Genomic DNA, 26902 nt, shown 5'->3' on the forward strand with positions numbered 1-26902 from the left:
AGAGACAACATCATTTCTGTTGAAGTAGAATGTTCTAGACCCTGCTGTCTTATTGGCTTGCCTAGACACAATCTGTCCTTTTACACATGCATGCTCGATAAATAAAATAAAATATTAATTTATTTTATTTTAAAATAAAATATTAATAAAATATTTGTTTCATTTAGCTATTTCTGTGCGAAATGATCCCGTAATTGTTTGCTTCCCATGAACACATCTTGTTGTCATCACTGCTGCCATTAAAGTGTGCTGTTTCACAAACTATTTTGCATATTTAACACAAAACATGCTCCAAACAGTTCTTTTCCTTGGATATGCTAAACGTGTAGTGTCTTAATAACAGCATAACTGCATAAAATATCTAGCATAGAAACATTGAGTAGGCTTTTATTAATTTTACTGTGGCATGTATCTAAGCTATGGCTAAGATTTTTTTTATTATACAAATGATACATAACAAAGAATCACACGATGTTAATGAAATATTACTTGCCCCATTGCTGTAATTGTTTGAAAGAAGATTAATATTAAAGAGTGAATAAAAATAGAAAACGGAGATAAAGTACCTTTAGGACCCCTTGTTGAATGAGAGGGGACGGATGGTTAACCAAGACAACAAGGGCTTCAGGCTGGATCATTTTATCCATCACCTGCTCCAGCATGAGGTCTGGCAGCAGTAGCAGGACACCTCTCAGCAGATCATAAAGTCCACAACAGATTAAAACCACAAAGTCCTCTGTACCAGACCTTAAAAAAGAACAGAGAACAAATTATGAGAGAAAGAAATTATGGATAAATGAGGGAAATAAATGATTTGGATTAAAATTTTTAAACAGTTAGGTGGAAAGTTCAGAATAAATAACTGTTATCAATAACATTTGATTTCATCAACTATGTTCATAGCTTGTAAAACCTGAATAAAAATGTGAATGCAGCATGAGTACCAATTCAATATTCAATTCAATTTATTTGTATTGCACTTTTAACAATTCACATTGTCTCAAAGCAGCTCTTCAAAAGTATAGAAACAGAATAAAAAAAAAAATAAGATGTTTATAAATGAGGCTCCTCATAATTTAGAAGAACAGTGAATTCGAAATCATTTCTACCTGTCACTAGTCTTGTTGTGTGTTTGGTCATAGCCAGGAGAGTAGGTGTAACTCTCCAAATCATCATTTGGGGTGGTGCGATCAGTTATGCTGGGCCATCGACCAACAACCATAGAAACGTTTTGTCCTGGAAAGGCCAAACCAAGGCTAGCAAGGTCACTGTGGCTCCTTTGAAAAGACTGGATGCCTTTTAGACTGTCAGGCCTTTGCAGAGCCTCTTCTCCAACCAAGTCAGTGCTGACACTGCCGTCCTCTGTTTGAGCTTCCTTTTCTCCTCCCATGCTGATGGAGACAGCATGACGTACATCATCAACTATATCCAGAGATTCACAGATTGCCTTGGCTGACTCATGGCTGTTTAGGACCTGCCCCTCTCCAACTTTCAGTATTACTGTGCTGTCAAATACATGCTGCACATTCAGGGTAGGAGCCTTGTCTAGTTCACAAGGCCTAGGGAAAGCTTTGCTAGAAACATCCTGCCCCATACAGCCGGTGTTTTCCGAAGAAGAATAGGGAGAAGGAGTAAAGATGTTTGGTGTGTGAAACAAAATGTCACCGTCATGATCTGAAAATGAAGGCAGGTGCACTTTGGAGTGAGAAATTCTATTTGATTATTATATACAGCTTACAAATAAACTTGACCTACTTGATCTGTCCTAAAATGTGTCTTCTATAGCTACAAAATTATTAGCACCATTGATAAATATAGGCAAAAATGACCATTTAAATTAATAATGTATAATTTTTAAGATTGGAGGTCTGTGAAGCATGGCAATGGGACCATGACTGATACTGTAGATTGATTGATTTATTGATTGATTATTTGGGTACCATTATCATTACCACAAGTATAAAGTTTTTGGTTTTATTATTGAGCTCTTATTATTTAGTTCTCTATTCAGTTAAAACCAGTTTTCTGGTTGTTTGAATGGGTTTAATCCAAACATCAGTAAATAGACCAATAAATAATATCAACTTAAATCTATTAAAAATATGTTCTATAGAAAAGATCCAGAATAAAATAAATCAATTCTAAAATTCTAATTAAAAATCTTCTCTTGACTGTTTATCATCACACACAGGTGCACATAACAGATTATAAGAGTTTTATTTCTTATATTAAACCCATTAGCCCTTCCTCAGACTCACAGCTTGGTCCTTAGACATGGGAAAATGGAATCAGGCAAATTGTAGTCAATTTATCGCTTCACAAAAGCCATGAAGCATTATTATGGGACCTCCACATGATGTTACTGTAAGATATTCGAACTGAGCCATTAAAATCAAGGAAACAAAATAGCTAAAATATGATTTACAATATAATATTGTATGTATAGTGAATTTTTTTATGTGTGTTATGTGATACACAAATATCCAATTACCTTAACAATCTGCAAAAACATATCTGAAGCCTTTTTAATGATTTAACGATTTTTAAGTGCAAAGTGTTATGATATGGGATGTGTCAGAATCAGAAAACTGCTCAGAAAGACAAATTTTTAGTATATGCAATAAAACTGGACACTTTTCCAAGCCCGCAGAATCCTGGCAGATTCTTTAGTGAGGTTATAATCTAACTGCATCAGGCTTTTTTGCAACCAGGTTATGTATACTTTTGTTTAAAAATCTATCCACATATAAATTGAGACATCTGCTGAGATCTGCTGAGTGTATGGGGTGTATTACCATCAGCTTTTATCTCAGGAAATGGAGCTGGGGAGAGTGAGAACACAGAACTACAGGTGGACTTCCCTTCACTACTGTGCTGACGCAGACACAACATGGACTGGACCTTCTCCTGGTACAGTTTACCATCTGAAAAAAAATTTACACATCAATAACATAAGAAGAAAGAATTAAAAAAGAAGACATATGTAGACAAGGCAATGTCAATACATCTTTCCATAGGATTTTGGGCCTTGATTCAGTCACTGTCCTGGGTCCTCATTGGTAAAACTAATGTAAACTTCTCCTTCCACAATAAAAAAGACCAGGCTACATTGTTATTTAATATAAAGACCTACCACTTCCATTTGTATAACTTAATTTGTTTGTTTGTGTTTTTGTGTTTTAAATTGGAATTTTTAACTTTGAAATTACCCATTGTAGTACATTTATAAAGCTATAAATAATAATTTTCAAATTCTCTATTACAATATCTCCAAAAGTCTGTATGTTTTTAAAGACAGTGTGGATAGAATCAGAGGAGTGTACAAATCATTATTCAGGGCACACAAGTTAAATATTTCTTTATTAACTGTATCATATAGAACTCGTACTAAATTCCACATTTCACCATCTGTTGTTCCACACATATTGTATTTAAAAGTCTACAAAATTAGCTTGCATGGATGACAATCAATCAGTAGATATAAAAACACTGGCAAACCTGAGCAAAATGAAGTGCAGTGGAAAGCTGTTCTGTGTACTGCATGCAGTCACCCCACAATTAAACTTGCTGACATAAGCCTATTTCAACTAATATCCAAATACCTACTATGTGATATTGGAGAACAAAGCACAACATTCCCAAGGCCAATTTATGTAGTCACTTGCTGACCTATTTGTTGTCTGCATTAATGCACTTAACTTGCAAAATAGTTTGCCAAATGAGTGGCACATTATTTTGCCTAGTCAAGTTTATCAGGGATGCTAAATGCCAAAGCATTGATCTGGGTGACACAGTTATTAATTAGTTATTAATTTTTAATGTATCTGTTCACCACAGCAACCGCCAAACATCTAAATGTAAATTAAAATGTAAAAAGGTATATTGGACAGATTTACCATTTTGTGTTAGCTACCTATTTCTATCAACAATCTTAAACAATTTTCTAATTCCTTTTTTTTAATCCGTTTACACAATCATCCATCTGCTACAGTTGTAAGGTCCCTCACCAATATGTAGAAAGAAGTAAAAGCTGGATGGTGTGTGGCACACATAGGTGTTTGTAGGTGGGTGAACAGCCAGAAGAAAGTTGTAGAGCAAACACAGCAGGTCCAGATCAGGGGGCGAACCGAGTACTTCCTGAATGATTTTAATGAAGGACAGGCACACTCCCTGTGGAACAGAGGTAAAGTGCTCATCCTGATTCTCCTGTCAGAATGAAAAATTAAAAGGAAACGGTTAGAAATGTATAGTTATGCAGAAAAGGTCAAATTCGGGGTGGGGTGAAGAGGTGGGGGTTGGGTCTTGCCTGGAGCACTTGGCAGCTGAGCAGGAAGCGCTGTACCACTTGGGCTTTGAGCAGCTGCTGAATATTGAATGCCTGCTGAGGATGGTGCTCTCTGATAAGAATTTCTAAAGCACCCAAAAGAGTCTCCCATACTCCACTCTGACAAAACCATAAATTATATAATGTATTAAATGTACTGTATACAAATCCTTTATATAAAGATCTATGAATATGTTTTAGCATGTTACCTGAGCTTTGGCCCATATCTTCCAATCCAGTAGTATTTCTGAGAGCAGCCTCAGGTCTTGCACCACAGCAGTAGAGTCTGTGTCCACATGCCACTGACCATCCTCTTTTACAAACAGGATAGAGCCACTGCAGCAACCCTCCAACAGAGTCTGCAGACACAAACAATTACATTTAGCAAGAAAATGTAGCTCACTTATATCAAACAAACACACAAATTAAAGAGGGCAAACTTTTATGTAAACATAAAATATTGACAATAAATAAAAACCTTAGACAGGTATGTGCATGTACATAACGGATAAGGGAGAGTAGAACATGAACTCAAATCTTGACTAATATAGAATAATTCCCCTTTAAAGGCTAAATTTATTAAAGGCATGACAAGCCTAGAAAAGAAACGAAAAAAAGATTGGTAAACTAAATTCACACACAACCTTTAAGCACACATATAAGCTTTTATACATTCAGAATAAGCAGGCAGGACTATTTAATGTGAACTGGCAGTTACTGTAATTATATTTTTATAAAGGACTTATGGAGATGACATTACAGTTTGATCAAAGCTAGTGAAATTGAAAATATGTAATGAATAAACACCTTAAGAATATGATATCCCACAATGCATTTGGTATTCATGAGGACTTGGTGGATCATGGAGTACCCATGGCAACACTCCATCTCATGTATGCGATGCTGATTGTGCTTAACCAGTGACAGCAAAACCTGCAGTGCCAATGCCTGTGTCTTCTCACAATCATTTAGCTCCACTACCTGAGTGAGATCAACAGAAGGGGACAAACAGGAAAGAAAAAAGGAAGATCATCACAATCATCTTAGAAACATTTATAAATATCATATAAGCCATTATAAAAATAGTGATATTCCCCTCTAATGTTTATAATATCTAAGTTTTTGATACATGACCCATGACCTACTTATTTTCTAAACTGCTTAGTGTCAATAACTGAAGGGGAGCCAGGGTACAGAATACTCTTGCACATTCTGACTTTTCTTTTGGTGTTTTTCATAGCCCCAAAATATTATATGTTCAAATATTAATCATAAGTTTTGCCATGCTGATTAACGTGTGCCTAAGTAATTACCCGAGCAAAGAGAAAGATGAAAGCAGCAGTGCCACCGATCTTATGGAGACAGTTGTGGAGTCCAAGGGGCCGCGAAGCCTGCAAATCCCTGAGCGACTGAGAATCGAGCACAGAGCTCTGCAATTGTTTAAGACTGAAGGGCCTCTGGAATGCTACAGGAGTCTTAACCTGACCTTTAAGTCGAATCACTGGCTCATAGATAGTATAGATGGAGGGACTGCTGGGAGAGTAGACAACAGCTAGGCTCTCCTGGTGACGAAGTGATGCATTTACACAAGGGAAAAAGAAAAGCAATCATTAAGGCAAAGAGACATTTGTATACAGTCCCATAGCTTCAAGAATATATATATTTATAGTAAACAATTATACCCTGAATTTTACAAAGATTATTAGTGAACATCTTACTTACAAGGTAGTTAATTAACTTTTGTTATTTGTATTTAATTGCTGCCCAGTGTTCTGCTGTTTAAAATAGAGGTCACTAAATCTCTTTCTGGATTCCATGAACCTCTAGAGGCTTGTGGCATTTGGCACTAAGATATAGTATTCACCTTTATTGGGGATATTGTTGAGTGGAGAAACAAGTTTACTGAAAAATACAGGACACACTGGTCAAAAATCTCTGTTGCACTGAGAGTTTAAGTATCTTAAGATCTAATTGGCTCAGCTTTCTTTTACCTGGTTGATCAACACATTATGGTCAAAAGTATGTTGAGCTACCCACATCCCCACACTTCTGAGCTACCACATCCCCACACTTCCTCCAAACTAAAAACAAGGTTTGCTAAGGTTATCGTACTCACATTGTCCACAGGGGCATTGCTATACTACAGGTTTGGGTTAGACCTCTTTGTTTGCTAATAAAATTTCCTTTTATTGTAACGAAGAAATTCTAGACAATTAAGTGCTTCCACCGTTTTGGTAACAGTGTGGGGAAGGCCAACATCTTTGTGTGATAGTGATCAAAAGTAGTCACAAGCAGTGGGGGTTTTGCCATAGGATGACAATGCTGAACAGGCTCAGTGTAGAGCCACTACCCTTTTCCAGCCTGTTGCCACTAGTCCCACCATAAAAAATGTAAGAAGAAAAACACCTTCTTCTTTTGTCCTAAGGGTATGTACACTTAACTGTATTTAAACTTATAACATGTACTATAAGATTCACAAATGTGTAAAGGTAATATTCACAATTCAAGTGTACTTGGCAAGAAACTGAGCTCACATCACTAAGCAATCATCTTAATTTAGCTCTAAACTTACAATGATAAATGAAGTGTCTATTTCAGAATTTCCCATCAGAAGCTCCCGAAGCGGCTCACACTCAAGCACTTCCTGAGTAATATAATTGGAGAATGTCCCACTAGGCTTTCCATACTTGCATGGCATAATGGAGGTAAGGTCAGGGCCATTTGTATATAGATAAAATGCCTCACCAGTGTTTATTCTGGCACCTTAAACAGAAAAGCAACAGTTTATTAGCAAAAATAAATAATTAAATTAAAACTAGCAGTTCATCCCTTAAATAAAGTCAATGTTCAGTGAAAAAAAGATAATTCTGTTAATTAACTCAAGCAAATATTTTAATGCAACATTTGTGGACATAACCGAGTATATGATTAAGATTACAAATTAGATTAAAATGCATGTAGGCACTGACATTAAAATACATTAATGTTAGAAATAATCAGTCTGTATACATTCATGATCAAATAAGACATTCCATGCTCTAAAGCAGCATTCACCGTATAGAGAAAATATGAAGGACATTCATACACATAGGGTTCTCTGAGACGGTGTTAAGTGCGTTGAAAGACAACACACTGCAATGCTTCATTTCTAAAATTTATTTTTAGTGCCATCACACCAGATGTTACATGGTTTATTAATATAATATTTATAATATCAATATGGACAACTAAATAAATTTTCAACTTATTCCAAATTATATTTGAGATATAATGAATCTTCAGTGTAGCAGTTATTTCTTACAGTATATCAATACCTTTCAATGCCAGCAGTGAAATATATCAGACATCTTATAGCACCAAACAAACAGACTGGTTTCATCAATGCAATGGCAAAAGCCCAAAAATGTCTCAGCTGTTGAGATATTAAATATTTACTAGGAATGATATTCTTTTTGTGATGCCACATATATATATATATATATATATATATATATATATATATATATATATATATATATATATATATATATATATATATATATGCATGATATATGCATAAAAGTGAAACAAATTTGGATTTTGTATAACAGTAGGCCATCAAACCAGTACACATTCTGAACAATAAAAAAATAATTAAAAAGAAAACCAATAAATAAATTACAAAATAATAATAAAACAGGCTTTTTAATCAAAGCAAAATGCCAGCTGCATTTTATACCAAGAAAAATGCTACCTTAAATTTACAGTACACTCTCACAGAGACATGAACAGAGAGATTTACACTTGTGGAAAAAAATTGGGGAGAGAAATAAATCATACCATTAAAAAGAAGCACACTGCCCATATCCAAATGGGATGTGAAGGGTTGTGGCAACTCTTTTGTGTTGTTGAGGTAATGTCCCAGCATGCAGAAGGTCTTGTTACTATCAGATGACAGACTGGATTTCCTGGGAAGGGTGTAGTCCAGGTAGACCTCACATTTTCTGGTAAAGGTATAGGCAGATGTTTAAGGAGGCAGATGTTTAAGGAGACAAATGTTACTGCTGCATACTGTACTATACAATTTTACATTAATCTTTTTATTTGGATAGAATCAACTGTCAAAGATGTAATAGTAATTAAAGAATGCAAAGAAGAAATGTGTTTTTCATTTAAGTGGTCATTCTTAAAGCCACTATATTCTCATTTTTTTTGAAAGACTATTATTAATAGATAGATAATAGATATCCATATATAAGATTATAAGATTAGAATATATGGTTTTATCATGCAATCATTGTTTACTATGTAGACCTTAAATATTAAATTGTCTATAAAAAAATTTTTTCACAATTTTATTTAGAAAATGTTTTGTAATCTAGAAATGTATTACTAAATAGATTAAATTGTGAGTGACTTACTTGATGCCACAAACCCAAAGTGCCAAGCAACCATGGATGTTCTTTTTGCCCTCAGGCTGTTCTGTGTAAGTAAGAGCAAAATGCTGCCAATGGCCTGCACTCAACACACCATGCAAAGATTCTGCCTGGGCCAGGAGACCAGCCTTCATTTCATCATTAGGATCAATACAGATCCTTTGGACACAAATCAAGATATTCATTATGCTGCATACAGTATGTATTTAACAGTGTAACATCTAATAACATAATACATACTAACAAACACTGCAATCAGATTACATCTGAAACCTACCTGAATAAGCAGGCTCCAGTAGAAACATCAGCCCACACTTGCAGCATTAGGGCTTTGGAGCCAACAGAAAGAACATGGAGGAGGTTATTTTCTCCAACTCCCGGCATAACCTGAGCTGGAAAAGCCACCATATAGTCAGATATAGTCCGATATCTAGTAATTAAATTAAATTAAATGTATGAATAAATAAATACTCTTCTACGTAATCATATACAGTACATTCCTAGAAAATTTTCTAGAACCTACAGACCCATTTCAATTTCAAGTTTATATTTGTCATATATGTCAGTGACAGTTTGTACAATGAAATAATTAAAGTGAAGCTCAGGCAAACTACAGCACATATAAACAACAAAATGAGCAAAAGTGAAAATAATGAAGTCAGGTTATAACAAACTTAAACCTCCGCAGAAAAAGTTACCATGGCAATCATAAGAGAGGTGTGCACCAAGGAACTTGACGCTCCCAACTATATCTATGTATGACTCATCAATGTATAAGGAGGTGTGGCTAACCACCTGCAACCCTCCTAAAATCAGTGATTATCTTTTTAATTTTGCTGATGTAGGGGCAAAGGTTGCCATCATTGCACCACTGTGATAGCACTCTCTATGTAGGCTGTCTCGTAATAAATGACACAAAAACAAGAAAAAATATATCTTTCTATTTTCACCCTTCTGGCACAAGTTGATCTATAACCAAAATTCCTCAAGTGTTGGGACGTTGTTTAAGTTTGAATAAAATGAAAACTAAAAGACGTTCAAATCACAAGAGCCAATATTTTTTCACAATAGAACATAGATAACATAACACATTTAATCCACTAAATGAGCTCATTTCAAATTTTATGTCTGCTACGAGTCTCAAAATAGTTGGAACGGGGGCATGTTTACATGGTGTAGCATCTCCTCTTCTTTTCAAAATGTCTTGAAGACGTCTGGGCATTGAGGTTATGAGTTTCTAGTGTTTTGGTGTTTGAATTTGGTCCCATTGTTGCCTGATAGGTTTCCAGCTGCTAAAGAGTTTGTGGTCATCTTTGATGTATTTTTCGTTTAATGATGTGCCAAATGTTCTCTATAGGTTAAAGTTCTGGACTGCAGGAAGCCCAATTCAGCACACAGACTCTTCTAGGATGAAGCCATGCTGTTGTAATAGCTGCAGTATATTGTTTTGCATTGTCTTGCTGAAATACACAAGGCCTTCCCTGAAATATAAGTTGTCTGGAGGGGAGCATATGTTGCTCAAAAACCTCTACCTCAAAAACTTTCAGCATTCAAAGTGCCTTCCAAAACATGCAAGCTGCCCATACCGTATGCACTTATTTCATTTTCATTTCAATTCAATTTATTTGTATAGCACTTTTAAAAATTCACACCGTCTCAAAGCAGCATTATAGAAGCATAGAAACAGAAAAATAAATATAAATATAGCTGCAAGCAGCGATGGCGGGCCCTCGCACGTTTTGTTATCGCTATATGGTGCCTCCCAGAAAACAATGCACGGTGGGCAAGTGCATGAATTGGGTAAATATCAGTGGACTATTTTATGTTGTTACTGACCCATTTGGGGACTGTAGGTAAATGAAACCCCACATTTTAGACAAACGGGGCGCTAGTGAGCCACTTCAGAGACACACCTTTGTCTGACCTTTTTGTCCGCACTTAACAGCCAACAAATGTGATGTATGTTTCAAAATTCAAGTTAATCTAAGCACGCCAAAAGACTTAAATACGCCTGAAATAAAAGTAAAGTTTGACACGATGCCATGGTAGCAGTGTTTGAGATATCAAAAATCCGTTCGCAATTTCACAGATTCATTCGCCTGAATCCTCTAGGAGGAGTATTTAAAAGTTCATTGCATGCAACTGTGAAAAAAATCCACCTTTGTGACTGACATACAATAAGACATTTTTTGGCTTAGATAGAAGACACTTCTTGTTTCTCTGAATTCGCCATAACTTAGTCGCCTCGCCATGGCAGCACCGTTCGAGATATCAAAAATCCCTTCACAATTTAGCAAGTGCAATGTCTCGGCATCATGTTGACCACTTTTGGTGTCAATCACATGAATGTCCTAGGAGGACTATTTAAAAGTTCACAACATGCAACTGTTTTGACTGACACACTTCTTGGCGCCTGTTGGTGGCGCTATGTCCGATATTCACAATAGGCACATCGATGCGATTGGAATCCTTGGCCGAACATACACAGCGCATGTCATCCCAATAAGACATTTTTTGCTTTAGATATTAGACATTTCCTGTTTCTCTGAATTCGCCATAACTTAGTCGCCTCACCATGGCAGCACCGTTCGAGATATCAATAATCCCTTCGGAATTTAGCAAGTGCAATGTCTCGGCATCATGTTTACCACGTTTGATGTCAATCGCATGAATTCCCTTGGAGGACTATTTAAAAGTTCACCGCATGCAATTATGAAATAATCCAAAATGGCTTCCTGTTAGGCGGAGCTCATAGTTTAGAGCGCGAAAGTTGTTTGGGTCGATGAGATCTATATGTGTACCAACTCTCGTACATGTGCGTACATAATTGCCCGATCTGTGCATAAATGTTTGCTTTTGCATTACAGGGGGCACTACAGGGCCCCCCTGCCACACCCATATTCGAGCCTTTGCCCAAGCCTAGCGTCGCCCGACTCTGACGTGTGTGCCAAATTTCAAGAGTTTTCGAGCATGTTAAGGGACCCCAATTGGCCAATGTGTGCAAAAGAAAACAAACAAACAAACAAACAAACAAATAACCGAGCAAAAACAATACGGCTTCGCACCGGTCGGTGCTCGGGCCCTAATAAAAATAAGAATTACAATAGCACAGAAGAGAACCATCCTCATTTGGGTGACACGGGACAATAAATAATGTAAATAAAAATAATGTAATTTCTACAACAGTTTATAATAGTGCAACCGAGAGCTCCTGTGGAACTAAAGGGTCAGCAAAAACTCTGAGTTCACCGTAAAACCCAACACTAATTCCTTCCTGCCAAAGTCTCCAAATGGTTGCTGAAGTCCAGACCATACAGCTGACTGACGCAACAATGGTTCATAGAAGGCATGACAGACGTTGGGTGGCCCCATCCACAGCAATCTCATGAGTCACTGGATGACCACGCAGATCAATCCCCGGCAGGACCACAAGACGGCAATCAGGTATAGAATGTCAGGATTGATGAAGTAGGTAAGAAGAGACTATCAAACTAGGAACCCAGAACACCGGGGCTCAGGAGTTACGTATATGTATATACGTATATATCGACAGAGAAAAAGAGAGAGAGAGGGGAGGAAATTGTTAGGTGTGATTGTAATCAGGTGGACAATGTACATTATGTGCAAAGTGCAGAAAGGGACTCTGGCAAGACCAGCTATGATGATATGACTAAAATGATAGAGCCAGAAGGTGACACAGACACAGGCTTCCTGGGACGTAAAGCATCCCACCAGACCCACAGTCTGCAAACCTGACAGAAGATATAAACACATCATACCCCTATTTTAGGGTGCTAAGCCAACAGAATCCAGACTTCCCACTTCATCAAACACACTACTCTATGTCCATGAACCCTTCAGGTCTGCTCATTTACCTAAGAAAAGCTATTCATAAAAAGCTAGACTAAAATGAGACTGTGTCTGAGCTGTGGGGCTCAGAAATTAAAACTCTGCCCCCCTGCTGTAGCCATTTGTACGTGAGATACTACCAAATAGTCTGCACCATTTGATCAACATAGGCATGCCGATGAGTGAGGGCCTGAAGACCACTGGCATCCAATAAAGGTCTCCGGCCCTTGTCCCTTACACACAGAGCTTTCTCCAGTTTCTCTGAAACTTTTGATAATGTTATGCACTGTAGATGATGACATTTGCAAAACCTTTGCAATTTGATGTTGAGGAACATTTTTTTAAAGTGTTCCACAATCTTGTTATGCACTCTTTCACAGATTGGAGAGCCTCTGCTCATCTTTAAATCTAAGAGATTCTGCCTCCCTAAGACATCCCTATTATAGATAATGTTACAGACCTGATATCATTTAATTTAATGAGTCATTTATTGCCCTGTGCCAATTTTTTTGAAACCTGTAGAAGGCATCAAATTTGAAATGAGCTCATTGAGTGGTTAACAGTGTAACATTTCTCAGTTTAAACATTTCATATGTTATCTATGTTCTATTTTGAATAAAATATTGACTCGTGTTTTAAAAGTCTTTTAGTTTTCATTTTATTCTAATTTAAATAACGTCCCAACATTTTCAGGAATTCGGGTTGTATTTGTCTGATCAGTTTCATAATGGTACTTTTTTAGGGCCAAAGTAGGGGGAAAAAAGGGCATGCTCAGAGAAAAAGTTCCCTAAGCGAGCTAAAGAGCAGAGTAAGGTCCTTAGCAAAGCCAAACGGGCTAAAAGACCTCCTCCATCAAGCCTAAGACGAGCAACATCCAGAAAGGGTGGGAGAGTTAGGGAAGCATCCTCCACATAGCAGGTTGCAGAACAGGGTCCTCCACAAAACCCAAGTGGAGCAACGCATTTGGCTGGGGCAAATACGGAGCCACACTTCCACTAAAACACGGTCACATCTTCATGGAAACACATCCAATCAGACCCAAATGAAGGACCAAATTCCTTGCTTTAATTTAGCAGAAAACACTTAACATGACATAACCAACAGAATAAAAAGTAAACATGACAATACCTCAAATTAAACATGCAACAATGACTAACAAAAACAGATACAAAAGGGCAGGTATATATACACACAGCGACACATTAAGGACAACGGGAAACGGGTGGCAATACTTATGGGAAGGCACCTGAACTTAAGTAAGGAAAACCACATGAAAGTATTCCCTCTGGTGGTCTGGCAGGAAATTGCCCCAGTAGTTCCTAAAAACTTCTCTTGATTGTTTACTTTGACACAGAATAACCTACATATTAGTGGGTGCTTTTGATCTGGCCAACTTTTTTTTTATCTTTTTATATTATAGTTATTCCTCTGATGCTTTTTTTGAGCCTAATGATGCTGTTGTTCTAAAATGTATATAATCAACATGAAACATCAAATACCTGGGTTTTGAAGACTAATTGAAATACAAAAAACTAATTTGTTACTCTTTATAAATGAAAACACATGTGTAACAATTGTAAAATTAGTTTTTTCATTTTCACTCAAAAAATCCTCCCTTTTCTTTGTGATTCTGTTTTTTTTTTAAATTCAGATTCTTTAAATTTGACTATGTATTATTTCTTTGATTTCGATGTATTGTGTTTCACTTAATTTTAATGACACTTATAGATATGGAGTTGATATTATGCGTGATTAGTAATAAAGTGTATGGTCACTTTAAGAAACCCTTGGGTGTGGGTGTGTTCTTCTCTTCATCCCAGTTCACACCAAGCCAAGTTAGGATGAGGCTGTCTTGTGGCTCACAGAGCCAAAAGTAATAATATTTAAACCTTTTATATGTTGTTAATGTTCAATGAAAGTGTCCTTAGATGTGTCTTAAGATAAGGTGCAACATGTGATTGCACTGATATATTGATAATTTACTTTTATCAGAGTTACAATTATGTGTAATTGCATTGGTCATTTACTGACAGATAGTTAGGTTAATTGGAGAAGCCACAAGATACATGCTTAGAAACAGAAATTTTCCATTTGTGCAGGTATCTTACTGCGTAATTTTGATTGCCATTGTACTGAAATATATACTGGTTAAGATGTCTTTCTCAATAAGACATGATGATTGTTCTCATAAAAAGCAGTTCGTGCCAAGCCACGTTGGGATCAGTTTGTCTTGTGGCTCATATAGCCAAGGATACTGAAGTTGATCGGAGAAGCCACAATATACATGATTATAAACAGAACTTTCAAGACCTAGTAAAATGCATATTGCAATAGTAAAACCAAAAATCCATACAATTAAATCATACAAATTAAAACAACTGTGGAAAGTCATTCTTTACCTCTGTCTGTAGGGTTCTCACCGTTGTTCTTCACAAATCTTACCCAAAGCGAGGCACTAAAGCCACTGGCCATATGTGGCCAGCAGTTCTGTCCAAGTAGAGGCAAATGGAGAGGAGCAATGTGCCAAGGAGAAGCCTCAAAATGAGTGAGATGACACTCATCCTCACATGCACCCAGTTTGACCCCCCAGAGAGTACCCACTGCTCCAACTGTGGAATTTGTGCTGGTGTTGTGGTCACTGGTGTAAAGAAACATGGGAAAAGACAAGTAATGTAGTGGCTCCATTTCAGTGTTAGCCTCCACCATCTTTAGAATGCCATTCAACAGAATCTCCTAAAGAAAAAAAGAAAAAAGAAACTATAATACCTAACAAATATAATTTATTGTAGTTAAGCATTACATAACTATACACATACAATTTCAGTACTCAAATATAAACATTTGTAAATCCTAATACTACTTTTTCATGTTTGAACAACTTATCAACAACACGTGTCTGTACCTTCCCTTATATATGTAAAATTTATAACACAACCATACTATTCAACAATAAACTATAACCTCAGTCTGAGTTGCTGAAACTGCCATGTGTTACTCATATCTTATTATAAACTATAACCGTTCCTTATGCAGCATTTCTTTCAATATCATTATCCACTAAATAATGACTATTGTATGGTGTTTTCAAAACATTTTGAAATTTTTTGCCCATGTAGTCAATTAATTACATTGATTTAGTTTCCCTTTGTATTTAAGTCCTAGGCTAATCTGTTAGGTCGAGATGGTGTGCATGCCACTAAGAAGGGTTCTGGTTTCATTTCTTGCAGCATAGCACATAGTCATAGAACAAGCCTAGCAAACAATCAAGCTAAACTGTCCATCTGCCGGAACCGGCCTGCCAGGGAGTTCAGTCCGGCCCGGGGGATAAATCTGAAATATGAAAAAAATATCATTTTCATTTTCGGCGGGTTTAGCTCAGGAGTTATTGACTCAGGAAACTCGAATCTGTGAATATGCAGCCAACTTCCTGCTCCTTCGGTTCTCTCCAGTGCTGGAAAGCTGATCCTATATTAACACGGGTCCTACATCTTGCCTTATCGTAAGCCTTCCTTCGCTTTCTTTCTTTGTTTTTATGCTCCATGTCAATGTTAAAACCGCTCTCTCTGCCCATATTGACAAGACCCGCCCCTTTCTGCACATTGGCTACACGTTTGTTTTGTTTTGTTTGGTGGCCCAACACAGTTTTCTGAAGCATTTCTAAAAAATCGGAGACCCCACCTTTACATGAGATTCTAAAATTGGCTGCTACTCAGGACATAATGCCTGATATTGATGCACTTGTGCAGGCTAAAAGATGCCAAGTTTCAGGGACAAATTGATGAAATAAAAACTTTAAAAAACATACATACATGTGTATAAATTAACAATTTTTACAAAGATTTTCTTTTTAAAACAGCTGCCTCTTAAGATTTTAAGTGTGTGGAGTCAATTCACGTATTCAGAATGGCTTCCCGGAATTGGAGATTGGATTTTAAACAGTTTCTATATTTTGATGTTTGATTTATGTTAAAATGCAGGACAGGTGTTTTTAAGTTCCACAAACCTGTGACTAAATGTTTTGCGCCATTGTACAATAACAGTGTTCAGTTTTTATGCATAATGCACTTAGATAAATGTTAAAATGGGTAAAAGTGTTGTTGAAATTGCACTTACTACTTATGTTGTTCATAATATATTTTTGTAAAAGGACCATTCATTTAATATAAAGATTTTTATAATTTACTTCTTCTTTGCACTAATAAAAAGAAAAAAAGTGGACTTATTGTTAGTTCCATGTAATTTTGCCATGAGTTTACTGGGCTGGCCCCCTTGAGATCAGATTGAGCTGTATGCGGCCCCCAGACCAAAATGAGTTTGACACCCCTGATTTATATTCTAAGAAGTGTGCATGTAGGGTGCCACATGATCCCAATCACTGAACAGTTGATAACTTATACAAAATAAACTTCATGTTAAAACTAGAATAAATTTCCTGCTTACATGATTGCACGTTTGACCATAAAGTACACAGTTTAAAAAAGGGAATGACACTATCAGATATTACCCAGATGAGAATGGGTTCTCTTTCAATTTTGGTTAAATTCAGATTGTCTTTCCTTATATCATCTAAGGGAACTTCTCCTTACCACCGTCACTTCTAGCTAGGTCACTGAAGACAAACTTCTCATGTAAAATGCAATAACCTTCTTCAGTGTGATGTGATGTGGAAGGACTCTTACAGTAGGTGGAGTCTTCTCCAGGAAGAGATGTATTAACAAAGACACTTCTTCTGCTGTTATCCTGTCTTTCACCATTGAAATCAGCAGCTCCACCAGTAGGGTATGGCAATCTGTAAGTAAAGGTAAACAACCAGTCAGAACTGTAATCGTTTGATGTTTTTTTTGTTTGTTTGTTGATCTATGGAAGGTTTTGTTGGGGTTGGGATGACTGAGTTTTCCCCTAACAGAGATGGGGAAAGTGTAAATATGTTTAAAAACAGGGCTTCCTTTTAATGAGGAGGCTCAGCTTTTCAATTAGATGCTGAGAAATGATGACTATGAACAGCATTTGTATGTGTCTATTTTGTCCACAAGAGTAAGGGCTTGATGGAGGGTGGTGGCAATGCCATTATCTGTGAAGTGGTTTTGAAGATACACAAACTGCATGGGGTCCTGTAGGAGTGGCAGCAGGGGTGGAAGCAGGTTTTTAATGTGCCTCTTGTGTGAGCACTTCATAATGACTTAAAGCACTTCATAATGATGGGTGTGAGAGAAATAGGTTGTTAGTCAAGATAGTCATACTACAGACTTCCTCAGCATGGTGACAATGGTAGTGGTCTTGAGACATATTGACAATAGCTAGGTGTATACTGAGAGCTAGGGTGCCAGATATAGCAAGGAATCATAGGGACTTAGGCAATGTCCAATTGCCTAACATGCTCTTGCCCCATTCCAATGCCACTTGGTAATGTAGCTTACAGCAAATTCTCGCTGCTGAATTGCTAGATGTCCAGGTGGTGTTTCGAAAACAATGTAAGTTTTATAGAAAACTGGAGCACTTTTATTTGTCCATCCCATTCAAGAATGCACTAAACATAAATTACAGAAATTGCTATTAAAAATTGCTAAACTGATTAGTATAAAAATAGATCATAGTAAATCCACAGCCAGCACCTTAGATGTGAAACTAGAACTGTTAAATATAGGCTCTCCTGCATCTACGGTAATCATTATTATTGATTAAGAGTTTAGTGTTCTATGGTTAACAAAAACATAGATTAAATCAGCAAGTATGAAGTATTAAATGAAACTTGTCATTCTGTTTATATACTTGTCATTTAGTTATATACATCAACCATACCTAACAGGCAGGGGAGGTGGTGTTGCATACATTCATTTTGATAAGATAGGTGGCACGCAAAAATAAAGATACAAGTTCAACACATTTGAAATTCTTTATACTAGCAAAAAATAGGTAGCCACAAAAAAGACCACCAAGATGATTCCACTACTTGTTATTTTCAGACCCCCAGGGCCATATTCCGCAATCCTCTGTGAATTTGCAGATTTTATATCAAAGTTGTCTTTCTTGTTATGCAGAGAAATTCATCGATAGCCCCCCAAAAATGTCATATAATCATATATTAAAGTATTAGTCGACTGATTACTTTAGTCAAAATTCCACCTCCCTAAAAAAATTCAAATCCCTAGAAGGAAAATAATTAAAGAGAAAAATCTAGCACCCTAGTACAATGTTCACATACACATCTTAAAACAATCAACTAGTAAATTAGTAGAATAAATTGGTAGAATTTCAGTTAGTTTGAAAGGAAAGATATCTCTCCACCCTTATTAAAGATAGCAAACCTAATTCAAAATTTTTATTTAATACCGTAGCAAAATTAACCAAGTATAAATCCACTGTGGAAAAACACACACCATAAATATGCAGCAATGACTTCATGGATTATTTCAATGGAAAAAGTGAGAATAGGCAGAAAAATCAAACTATTAATTAAAAACCAAACAATTTGATAGCTGACGCTCTACATAATAATATTACTGTTTCTGATCTTTTGAGCTTTTAATGTTTTACTCCCCTTTGAGTGACTGGTTTAATTTCACAAATTTTTCTTCAAAAATAATCAACCAGCATAGTAAAAGGAATCAATTCTTCCCATAGTACTGGTTATGTGCCTAAATACTAGCAGTTTAAATCTGATCTCAACCCATATCCCATCTCTCACAATTTTGCAGTAATCTTCTTGCTCATTTTGAGTCTGTTCATAGAGAACAATCTATGCCACTCTGACAGATTTATCACCAACCCTCAACTCACACCTGAGATCTCCAGAACACTGGAGTCAAGCGGAAGTATCCAGATGGTAAACAAAGGCAAGGGAAGTGCGAAGGGATAAAAGCTAGGCTAAAGCTAACACCACACCAGCTCCCCTTACCCAGCATTTTCCTCACTAATGTGCGGACCCTGGTGAACAAAATGGAGAACATACGGCTTCGCCTCACAGTAAGAGACTTATAAACTGTAATGTCATGATTTTCACTGAAACAATACCTGACAATGCTATCAAGCTAGGCGGAGGCCACACACTCAGGGCAAACAGAACAACAGACAAATCCGGTAAGACCAGGGGCGGAGAATTGAGCATTTATATTAACAAAACCTGGTGTACAAACTGTCATTATTGAGAGACACTGCTCAATTAACATTGAATTTCTCATGGTTAAAAGTAGACCTACTTTTAGACCTACTTTTAGACCTAAAAGTAGACCTACTTTTATCTAAAAGTAGATAAAAAATCTGCCAAGGGAGTTCACCTCCACTATTGTTACCACAGTATATACCCCCCCAAGATGCTAAGGCTTAGCTTGCTAAGAACAAACTTTAAGCAGCCATCAGTATACAGGGACACCGACATAAATGTTCTGGAGTGGCCAAGTCCGATCCCTGACCTGACCCTAATTTGTAAATTTGTAAGAAGAGTCGAAGATCTGGTTCAGAAAGCCTTTCAATCCCCAACAACTGAAGGCTTTTGCAAAGGAAGAGTGGGGAAACATTCCAAAAGCCCTGTAGAAATCTTGTGAAGACCTACATGAAATGTTTGCAGGCTGTCATTAAGAACAAAGGCTTTTCTATTGATTATTGAAACATTTTAATTTAAAGGGTATGAATATTTCTGAACATGGTGATTTTTGATTATCTGTCAATAAAAACCCATAAAATGTCATACTTCTTGATATCAATGGTGTTATTCTCTCAGTTGTTTGTCACATATTAAATATATGAAAGTATTATAAATTATTCATCACAAAAGACAACTCAAAACACTATAAAAATACCAAGGGTATGAATAATTTTGAGCACAACTGTAAATTATGACTTCTTACTCTGTGTTCCACAAGGTTCTGTTTAGGCCCATGTAGATAATATAACTAGGGTAGCTTTCTTTCATCTCAGAAATATTGCTAAGATAAGAAAAAATTGTTCATGGCTTTTTTTTTTTTTTTACCTCCAAGTTGGATTACTGCAATGCTTTACTGTCTGAATGTTCTGGTAATAGCATAATCAAGCTCCAGTTAGTACAGTATGCAGCAGCTAGAGGCGTACCCAGAACCAGAAGATATGAAACTATCACTCCTATCTTATCCATGCTTCATCATTTATTACATAAAATTTTCTCCCAGTCAAATTTCACATTGATTATAAAATACTATTCCTGAACTGTAATGCGTGACAGTACCCAAGTGATCTTTTGGGTTTTTTTTTTATGATTCATCTTGCCTGCTTCAATCAAAAGGTGCAGGCTATTTGGTAGTGCATTAAGTAGTAAAGGCTACAGTAGGGGGCAGAACTTTTTCTTACAGCGCTTTATAGATTGGAGTTTCCCAAGTCAATAACTCCTGAGATAAACGCTGTTACTAAACAAATAACACCTCTTTTCTATAGTAGTAATGTAGAAAGAAAGGCAGCTACAGCCACGTTTTGCTAGTAACAGCGTTTAGCTCAGGAGTTACTGACTCGGGAAACTCGAATTTGTGAACATGCGTCCAACTTTACTTAAGATGCAGAGGTTGCTTTTTTCCTTCTCGATAGGTGAGTAACGTTGGTTTTGCTTTGTTTCACAGAACTAATATATGCCGTCCTTTGCAGGATTATGCTTATGTGTCATGTTTGCTTGCTTGTTTATCTGCAATCGTATTGTTGTTCCCTTCAGCTATGATAAAGACACGTTTCTTTCCATTAGTTGCCTGGGTTACGTATGTATGTGTGGGCCGAGCTATCAATACAGGGGTGGGACCCATTTGGGTTAGGGGCGTGTTTGTTTTGGTGATTTCAAATGTCGACATTGGCTTTCAAACAACGGAGACCCTGCCTTTAAATATATTGAGTTCTTTATTAAGAAATGTCAATTTATGATCTTGTTTTAGTTTGGACTTGTACAGTAGATGATTGTGATGTCGACAAGTCCAGTCAAGTTTCACATTGATTATAAAATACTATTACTAAACTCTAAAGCACTTAATGGTCTCACACTTTGATCAAAAGGTGCATGCTTTCTGATAGTACCGCCAGTAAAAAAGGCTACAGCAGGGGGCAGAACCTTTTTCTTATGGAACAGCCGTCCAGTTAGTGTTCGGGTGTCAGTGTTTAAGTCCAGGCTAAAACACATTTGTTTAGTCTAGCTTTTTATGAATAGCTTTTCTTAGGTAAAAGAGCAGATCTGGATGGTTCGTGGGCATAGAGTGTTTGGTGAACTGGGAAGTCTGGATGCTGTTGGCTTACCACCATTGCAAGTTGCTTAGGTTTGCAGACTGTGGAGTGGTGGGACGCTTTACATCCCAGGAAGCCCTCATACCAGGTTCTCCTCTCTCTCTCTCTCTCTCTCTCTCTCTCTCTCTCTCTCTCTCTCTCTCTCTCGAGCCATATATGCCACTCCCGAGCTCCAAGTGTTCCGAATTACTTGTCTGATTGTCTCTTCTTACCGAGCTACTTCGTCAATCATGACGTTCTACCCATAGTTGGAGTCTCGATGCCGGTGTGCACTCTGCCGGGGAGTTATCTGCATGGTCAGCAAGTGACTCTTGTTATTGCTGTGGGGTTAGCCGCACGGAAACTGTCATGTCTTCTTTGAACCAATGTTGTGTCAGTTAGCTGTATGGTCTGGATTTTATCAGCAATCATTTTAAGACTTTGATAGGAAGGAACTAGTGTTGGGTCCATGGTGAACTTAAAGAGTTTGCACAGTCCCATTAGTTCCACAGGTGCTCTCAGTTGCATTTATTTGAACTGTTGTAGAAAGGACATTATCTACATTTACATTATTTACTGTCCAGTGTCACCCAAATGAGGATGGGTTCCCTTCTGAGCCTGGTTCCACTCAAGGTTTCTTCCTCATATCAGCTCAGGGAAATTTTTCTTGCTGTCAGCAACCATTCATGGTAGGGATATAGTATTTTTTTATTTTAAATTAATATTTTAAATTCATTTTAAACAGATTGTATGTATTCATTTATTTATTTTAAATCGTATTTCTTCTTGAAAATTCTTCAGAAATTCCCTTCAGCATTTGATATATAGCTTATTATCTTAAATTATCCACAATTTAGGATACAATATTAACATTTTTGTAATGTAATCATGCACTAACTGAATTTGACTTGACTTTAAGCACATTATTGGGACCATCTCTGAGTAAAAGCTAGGTGAGATTTTGATACAGCAAGAGAGAAGACATTGATGATGACATGCTTTTCATTATTTGGCAAAAAAGGGAGAATGTGTATTGTTATATATACAGGAACTTGTGCCTTTTTAGAACACAAAGACTGAAATTAACTTGCATTTATCAAACTGCAAACTTCAGTGTAACTCTTACAAAAAAAAATTAAAGAAAAAGAGAGGAACTCTTACAAGCTCTGTCTTTTAAGCAAGTCAAACTATTTTAAACATAAATATATAATATAATGTTATAATATAATGAGGTTATAACAATAGCAAAGGCCATAATCATAAAGTCAAGCATAAGTTTATCCATCTTAACACAACTGTCATATTAGAAGTGTTGCCATTAGTGTTGCATTTTGCACAATGCCTATTTCTCCATTGCCCCTTTTCCACCGAGGCAGTTTGAGTGCTGGTTCGGAGCCAGAGCCTAATTTAGAACCAGTTCTTTCTGTTTCGACCGCCAAAGCACCCTCTCCAAACCAGGAAAAGTGGTTCTTAAGTAGCACCAAAACGTTGCTGGTTTAGACTTAAGAACCGCTTATGTCAGGAGCTGTGGTCGGGGCTATTGTTAGCGCATTTGATAATGTACCTTAAGTATACTAATGTTTAATACATTTTTACTTTACCGCGATATGATACATTATCAGCACACATGATAGTAGGTAGCTACATGCTAAGGCTAACTTTTTTCTGTGTTAATGATAAAATAATGTTAAGTACTTTATCGATTACAACCTCCGTTTATACAGATTACATGGAGCTGCACGTACACGTTTTATTCGCAGCGTTTGGATGCCAATGTAGGTTCGCAAAGCCATGAGAATTAACAGTAAAGCAACATCTGCCATTGTTGTATTTGTGTTTGCCGCTGCTGGGCTAACGTTGCTGGAACACGTGACACGTATACAGTGACGTCACACTCGGCGCTGTGATGGCTCTCTAGCCGGTGGAAAGGCAAACCGGTTCTTAGAAGGTTCGCCATTGGAACCAACTTTGAACCAGCCCTAGCGCTAGCTCTGAACGAGCACCCGGTTCTTTCCGGTGGAAAAGAAGCACATGTTTTAGTAATTTTTTGATACCACTTATTTAGGGGTTGTTGTGTACTTGATGTCACCAGAATACTCATAGCACAGTTCTCCACATTGTGCTGGGTGTTTTATTAGGTTATATACACATTTTGCTGTAATTTTATGATTACACAGCATAACTCTCATGCAGTTCTCCTTGTTGGGCCAAGCATTTTGATACGTCACGTGCATGTTGTGGTAATTTGTGTGCATGTTTGTGGTAAAGAAGGTGATTCCACCTTTTTTTGTGGGTTGCCGTTCAAGTGACATCATGTGATGTGCCGTGTAAGTGACGGCATTTGATGGATGGATGGATGGATGGATGAATTTGTGCTACTGGTAGATTGATTAAAAGATGGATGAAGATTTGGGAGGCAAGTGGACAGAACATGTGCCAACACTTTTTCAGGAGAGTGGACAAACAGGGTGTGTATACTTTAGTAGGAGAGTGGACAGAACACCAAAATTTTGGAGGTGGACAGATAGGGAGCCAATAGATTTGTAGGCAAGTACATATGTGTATTTGATGTCATCAGAAGACTGATAGTACAGTTCTCATTCTGCTGAGCATGCTGATGCGTCACTTGCGAATGTTGAAGTAAATTTGTGATTCCAATTATTTTGGCAGTTATTGTGCATGTGAAGTCAAGTGATGTCACCAGAATACTCATCTATTTGACATCATTCATGGGTCTGTGTGGGTTGAGTTAAGGGACAAGTGGGTTGAGTGTGGGACGAATTACAGGACAAAATTTGTATGTGATAATGATGACAATAATAGTCAGGGTTTCCCGCAGCACTTTGCAGTTCGGGCGACCCGCCAAAGCTGGGAAACCCTACTGCCTTAACTAGATCGTCCAAAAAAATTTTTTTTAAAAATCCGCTGCACAAACGGCCGTCAAGTGCATCTCGGAGAATAGCGTGGACGCACTTCACACCGCCAGCGGGCATACGCGCCACACAGCCCAAATGAGAGAAAGATGTGGTCCGTCACATTCTGGAGGATAACTAGCCAGTTGATAAAATGCGTGTCCGTGAGAACTGTAAGTGGACTTATGTTTTGGGTTTATTTAAGCCTGTTATTGTATTAGTCTATAGATCTTGCAAATTTAAAGTAAGCTGGTGATTTTGTTGTTTGAGTTCTTCACCTGCTAGCTAGGTTGCACGTGCCTGTTTTTTAATAATTGTTAAATGTAGTACAGAGTCTGTGGTCTATCTCAAAAAGAAGCCCCGCCCACCATCCCAACCCTACCGCCCAACCCTACCACCTTAACTGACAAATTTTCTGCGGGAAACCCTGATAGTAATAATATGGGAGATACAGTAGTAATGGTGTGCTTTTCAAGGACAGACATGGGGCCGATAATGTGCTGTGTATTTTTGGCCTTAGAAGGATGTTCAGCTTACATACTAAGAAATAGCAGAACTTAACCACAGGCCTTGGCATCAAATTAAATGTGTCCACAAATACTGTGTTTGAAAGTGCAACATTTCATAATTTACAGAATAATTCCTTGCATAACTGGATTGCACTACCCTACTAACACAAAGCTATTCCAAGTAAAGGCTTTTAACTGTAGGGATACATACCTTTATAGCAGGAATCTGACTGAGTGAGAATGTTTGCAAAGCCTGTCAGAATGGTTTTTACTCCACCCTGAACAAAAAAAAGAGAAAGATATCAAAATATATCCACTGCTATAGAGGGATATAATTCCTGTTTAGAATTTTAAAAATATCACAGATGAATTAATTAAAAATATTTCTAGGCATATTATATGATTACAGAGATCATTTAGCAAACCTGCAACTCAAAATAATGTCATGCAATTGGAAGGTAGTGAAAGTTTAACCTGTTGGTAAATAATTTCAGCATTGGAATGATGCATCTTCACAGTTGCCAGAATACTTTGCAGTATGTGACTTAGCACATCTGGATCTGGAGAACTACTGGCCAGCAGCTGCAGCTCCATAAGGCATATTTGTGGAAAAAGCAAAAAGGCTTGTCCAGAGCCATGTGCCATAGCAGCAGATTCAAACAAATGTTTATCTAATGGGTCCAACACTTCCATCTTCACCCCTGAGAATAAAAGACAATAATAATCTTCCTCACTCTTGTTCTGGTTTTTAAGACCATTCAAAGCAGTGATTTTAGAGTTAACAAAGTAGCACACTTTTAAGCTCTGATGTAAAATATATACGTAATTGGTCTGCATTTAATAATGCTCTGATTAATTTCATTTTGCATAAATATATATTATTATTATAAAATAAATGAAATTGTAAAATATTAATATATGCATCAGTTCAAAATTAAAAATGGTAGCAAGTTGAACTGTAACATACAGTAATGTACCAGGGACAGATTATGAGACAATGGGCCACTGTGAACCTGCAGTAATATGAATCATGATTCATATTAAACTTGATTGCCAAACATGATTGTAGGAAATTCCATTACACATTTTGACTGCTCCCCTAATCAAGACAAACTAAAATTTTCAAAAACACAGGCTCCCCTTAGATGCTCAATTATTTGTCACAAATTAGGCCTAGCACTAAATATTTAAAAGAGCTAAATGAAACACTACAAAAGCACAGTAGAGGTTAGCTGGTAGAAACATATTTTATAGTACAAACTGCTTAAACAGAAAGCACTCTAAGCACTTGGCCAATATTGCCCCACAAAAATCTATTTAAACTCTATTGTCTGTAACTCTAAAACTCATGCCTTCCTCATGAATCACATCAGATAATTATCACAATAAATCTGTGAAATTACTTAAATCTGTCTTCTCACAGAATTGTACTAAAGAATAAACACTCACTTTGAAGGTATAATGATGGTTTCTTTCTTCAAATGTATTATGTAGGTCATTTTTTCAGAGGTACTTTTGAACCCTAAGAATGTCTTCAGAGGGACTTTTAGGGGAGGCTTTTTGGCAATTCTTCTTTGGTATGTGTAATGTCTTTAGTAGCTAGCAAAGCAGGCACTCCCCTGATACACTATTGATTGGTTAGTGGAGTTCTTGGAATTTTTCTAGTGAATTAATTAATTCTGACTG

At 37.0% G+C, this 26902-nt stretch overlaps 1 protein-coding gene across 5 annotated transcripts in view; it reads right to left on the reverse strand.

Moving 5' to 3' along the window:
- The window catches only part of lyst (lysosomal trafficking regulator), a 93397-nt gene that overhangs the window by 35505 nt on the left and 30990 nt on the right, over window positions 1-26902 (reverse strand). For all 5 annotated transcript variants that reach the window (XM_027150208.2, XM_027150209.2, XM_027150205.2 and 2 more), the window contains 16 exons: window positions 25691-25917; window positions 25428-25494; window positions 17268-17377; window positions 14988-15321; window positions 9017-9131; window positions 8725-8898; window positions 8144-8307; window positions 6897-7087; window positions 5638-5886; window positions 5132-5305; window positions 4534-4683; window positions 4307-4444; window positions 4008-4206; window positions 2796-2924; window positions 1110-1674; window positions 567-747 (listed from right to left, as the gene is read on the reverse strand). In XM_027150208.2, the coding sequence (XP_027006009.2) occupies window positions 567-747; window positions 1110-1674; window positions 2796-2924; window positions 4008-4206; window positions 4307-4444; window positions 4534-4683; window positions 5132-5305; window positions 5638-5886; window positions 6897-7087; window positions 8144-8307; window positions 8725-8898; window positions 9017-9131; window positions 14988-15321; window positions 17268-17377; window positions 25428-25494; window positions 25691-25917 (3167 nt within the window). The remainder of the gene's footprint in view (window positions 1-566; window positions 748-1109; window positions 1675-2795; window positions 2925-4007; window positions 4207-4306; window positions 4445-4533; window positions 4684-5131; window positions 5306-5637; window positions 5887-6896; window positions 7088-8143; window positions 8308-8724; window positions 8899-9016; window positions 9132-14987; window positions 15322-17267; window positions 17378-25427; window positions 25495-25690; window positions 25918-26902) is intronic.

Source organism: Tachysurus fulvidraco, chromosome 4 (assembly GCF_022655615.1).
Source record: "Tachysurus fulvidraco isolate hzauxx_2018 chromosome 4, HZAU_PFXX_2.0, whole genome shotgun sequence".
NCBI lineage: Eukaryota > Metazoa > Chordata > Actinopteri > Siluriformes > Bagridae > Tachysurus > Tachysurus fulvidraco.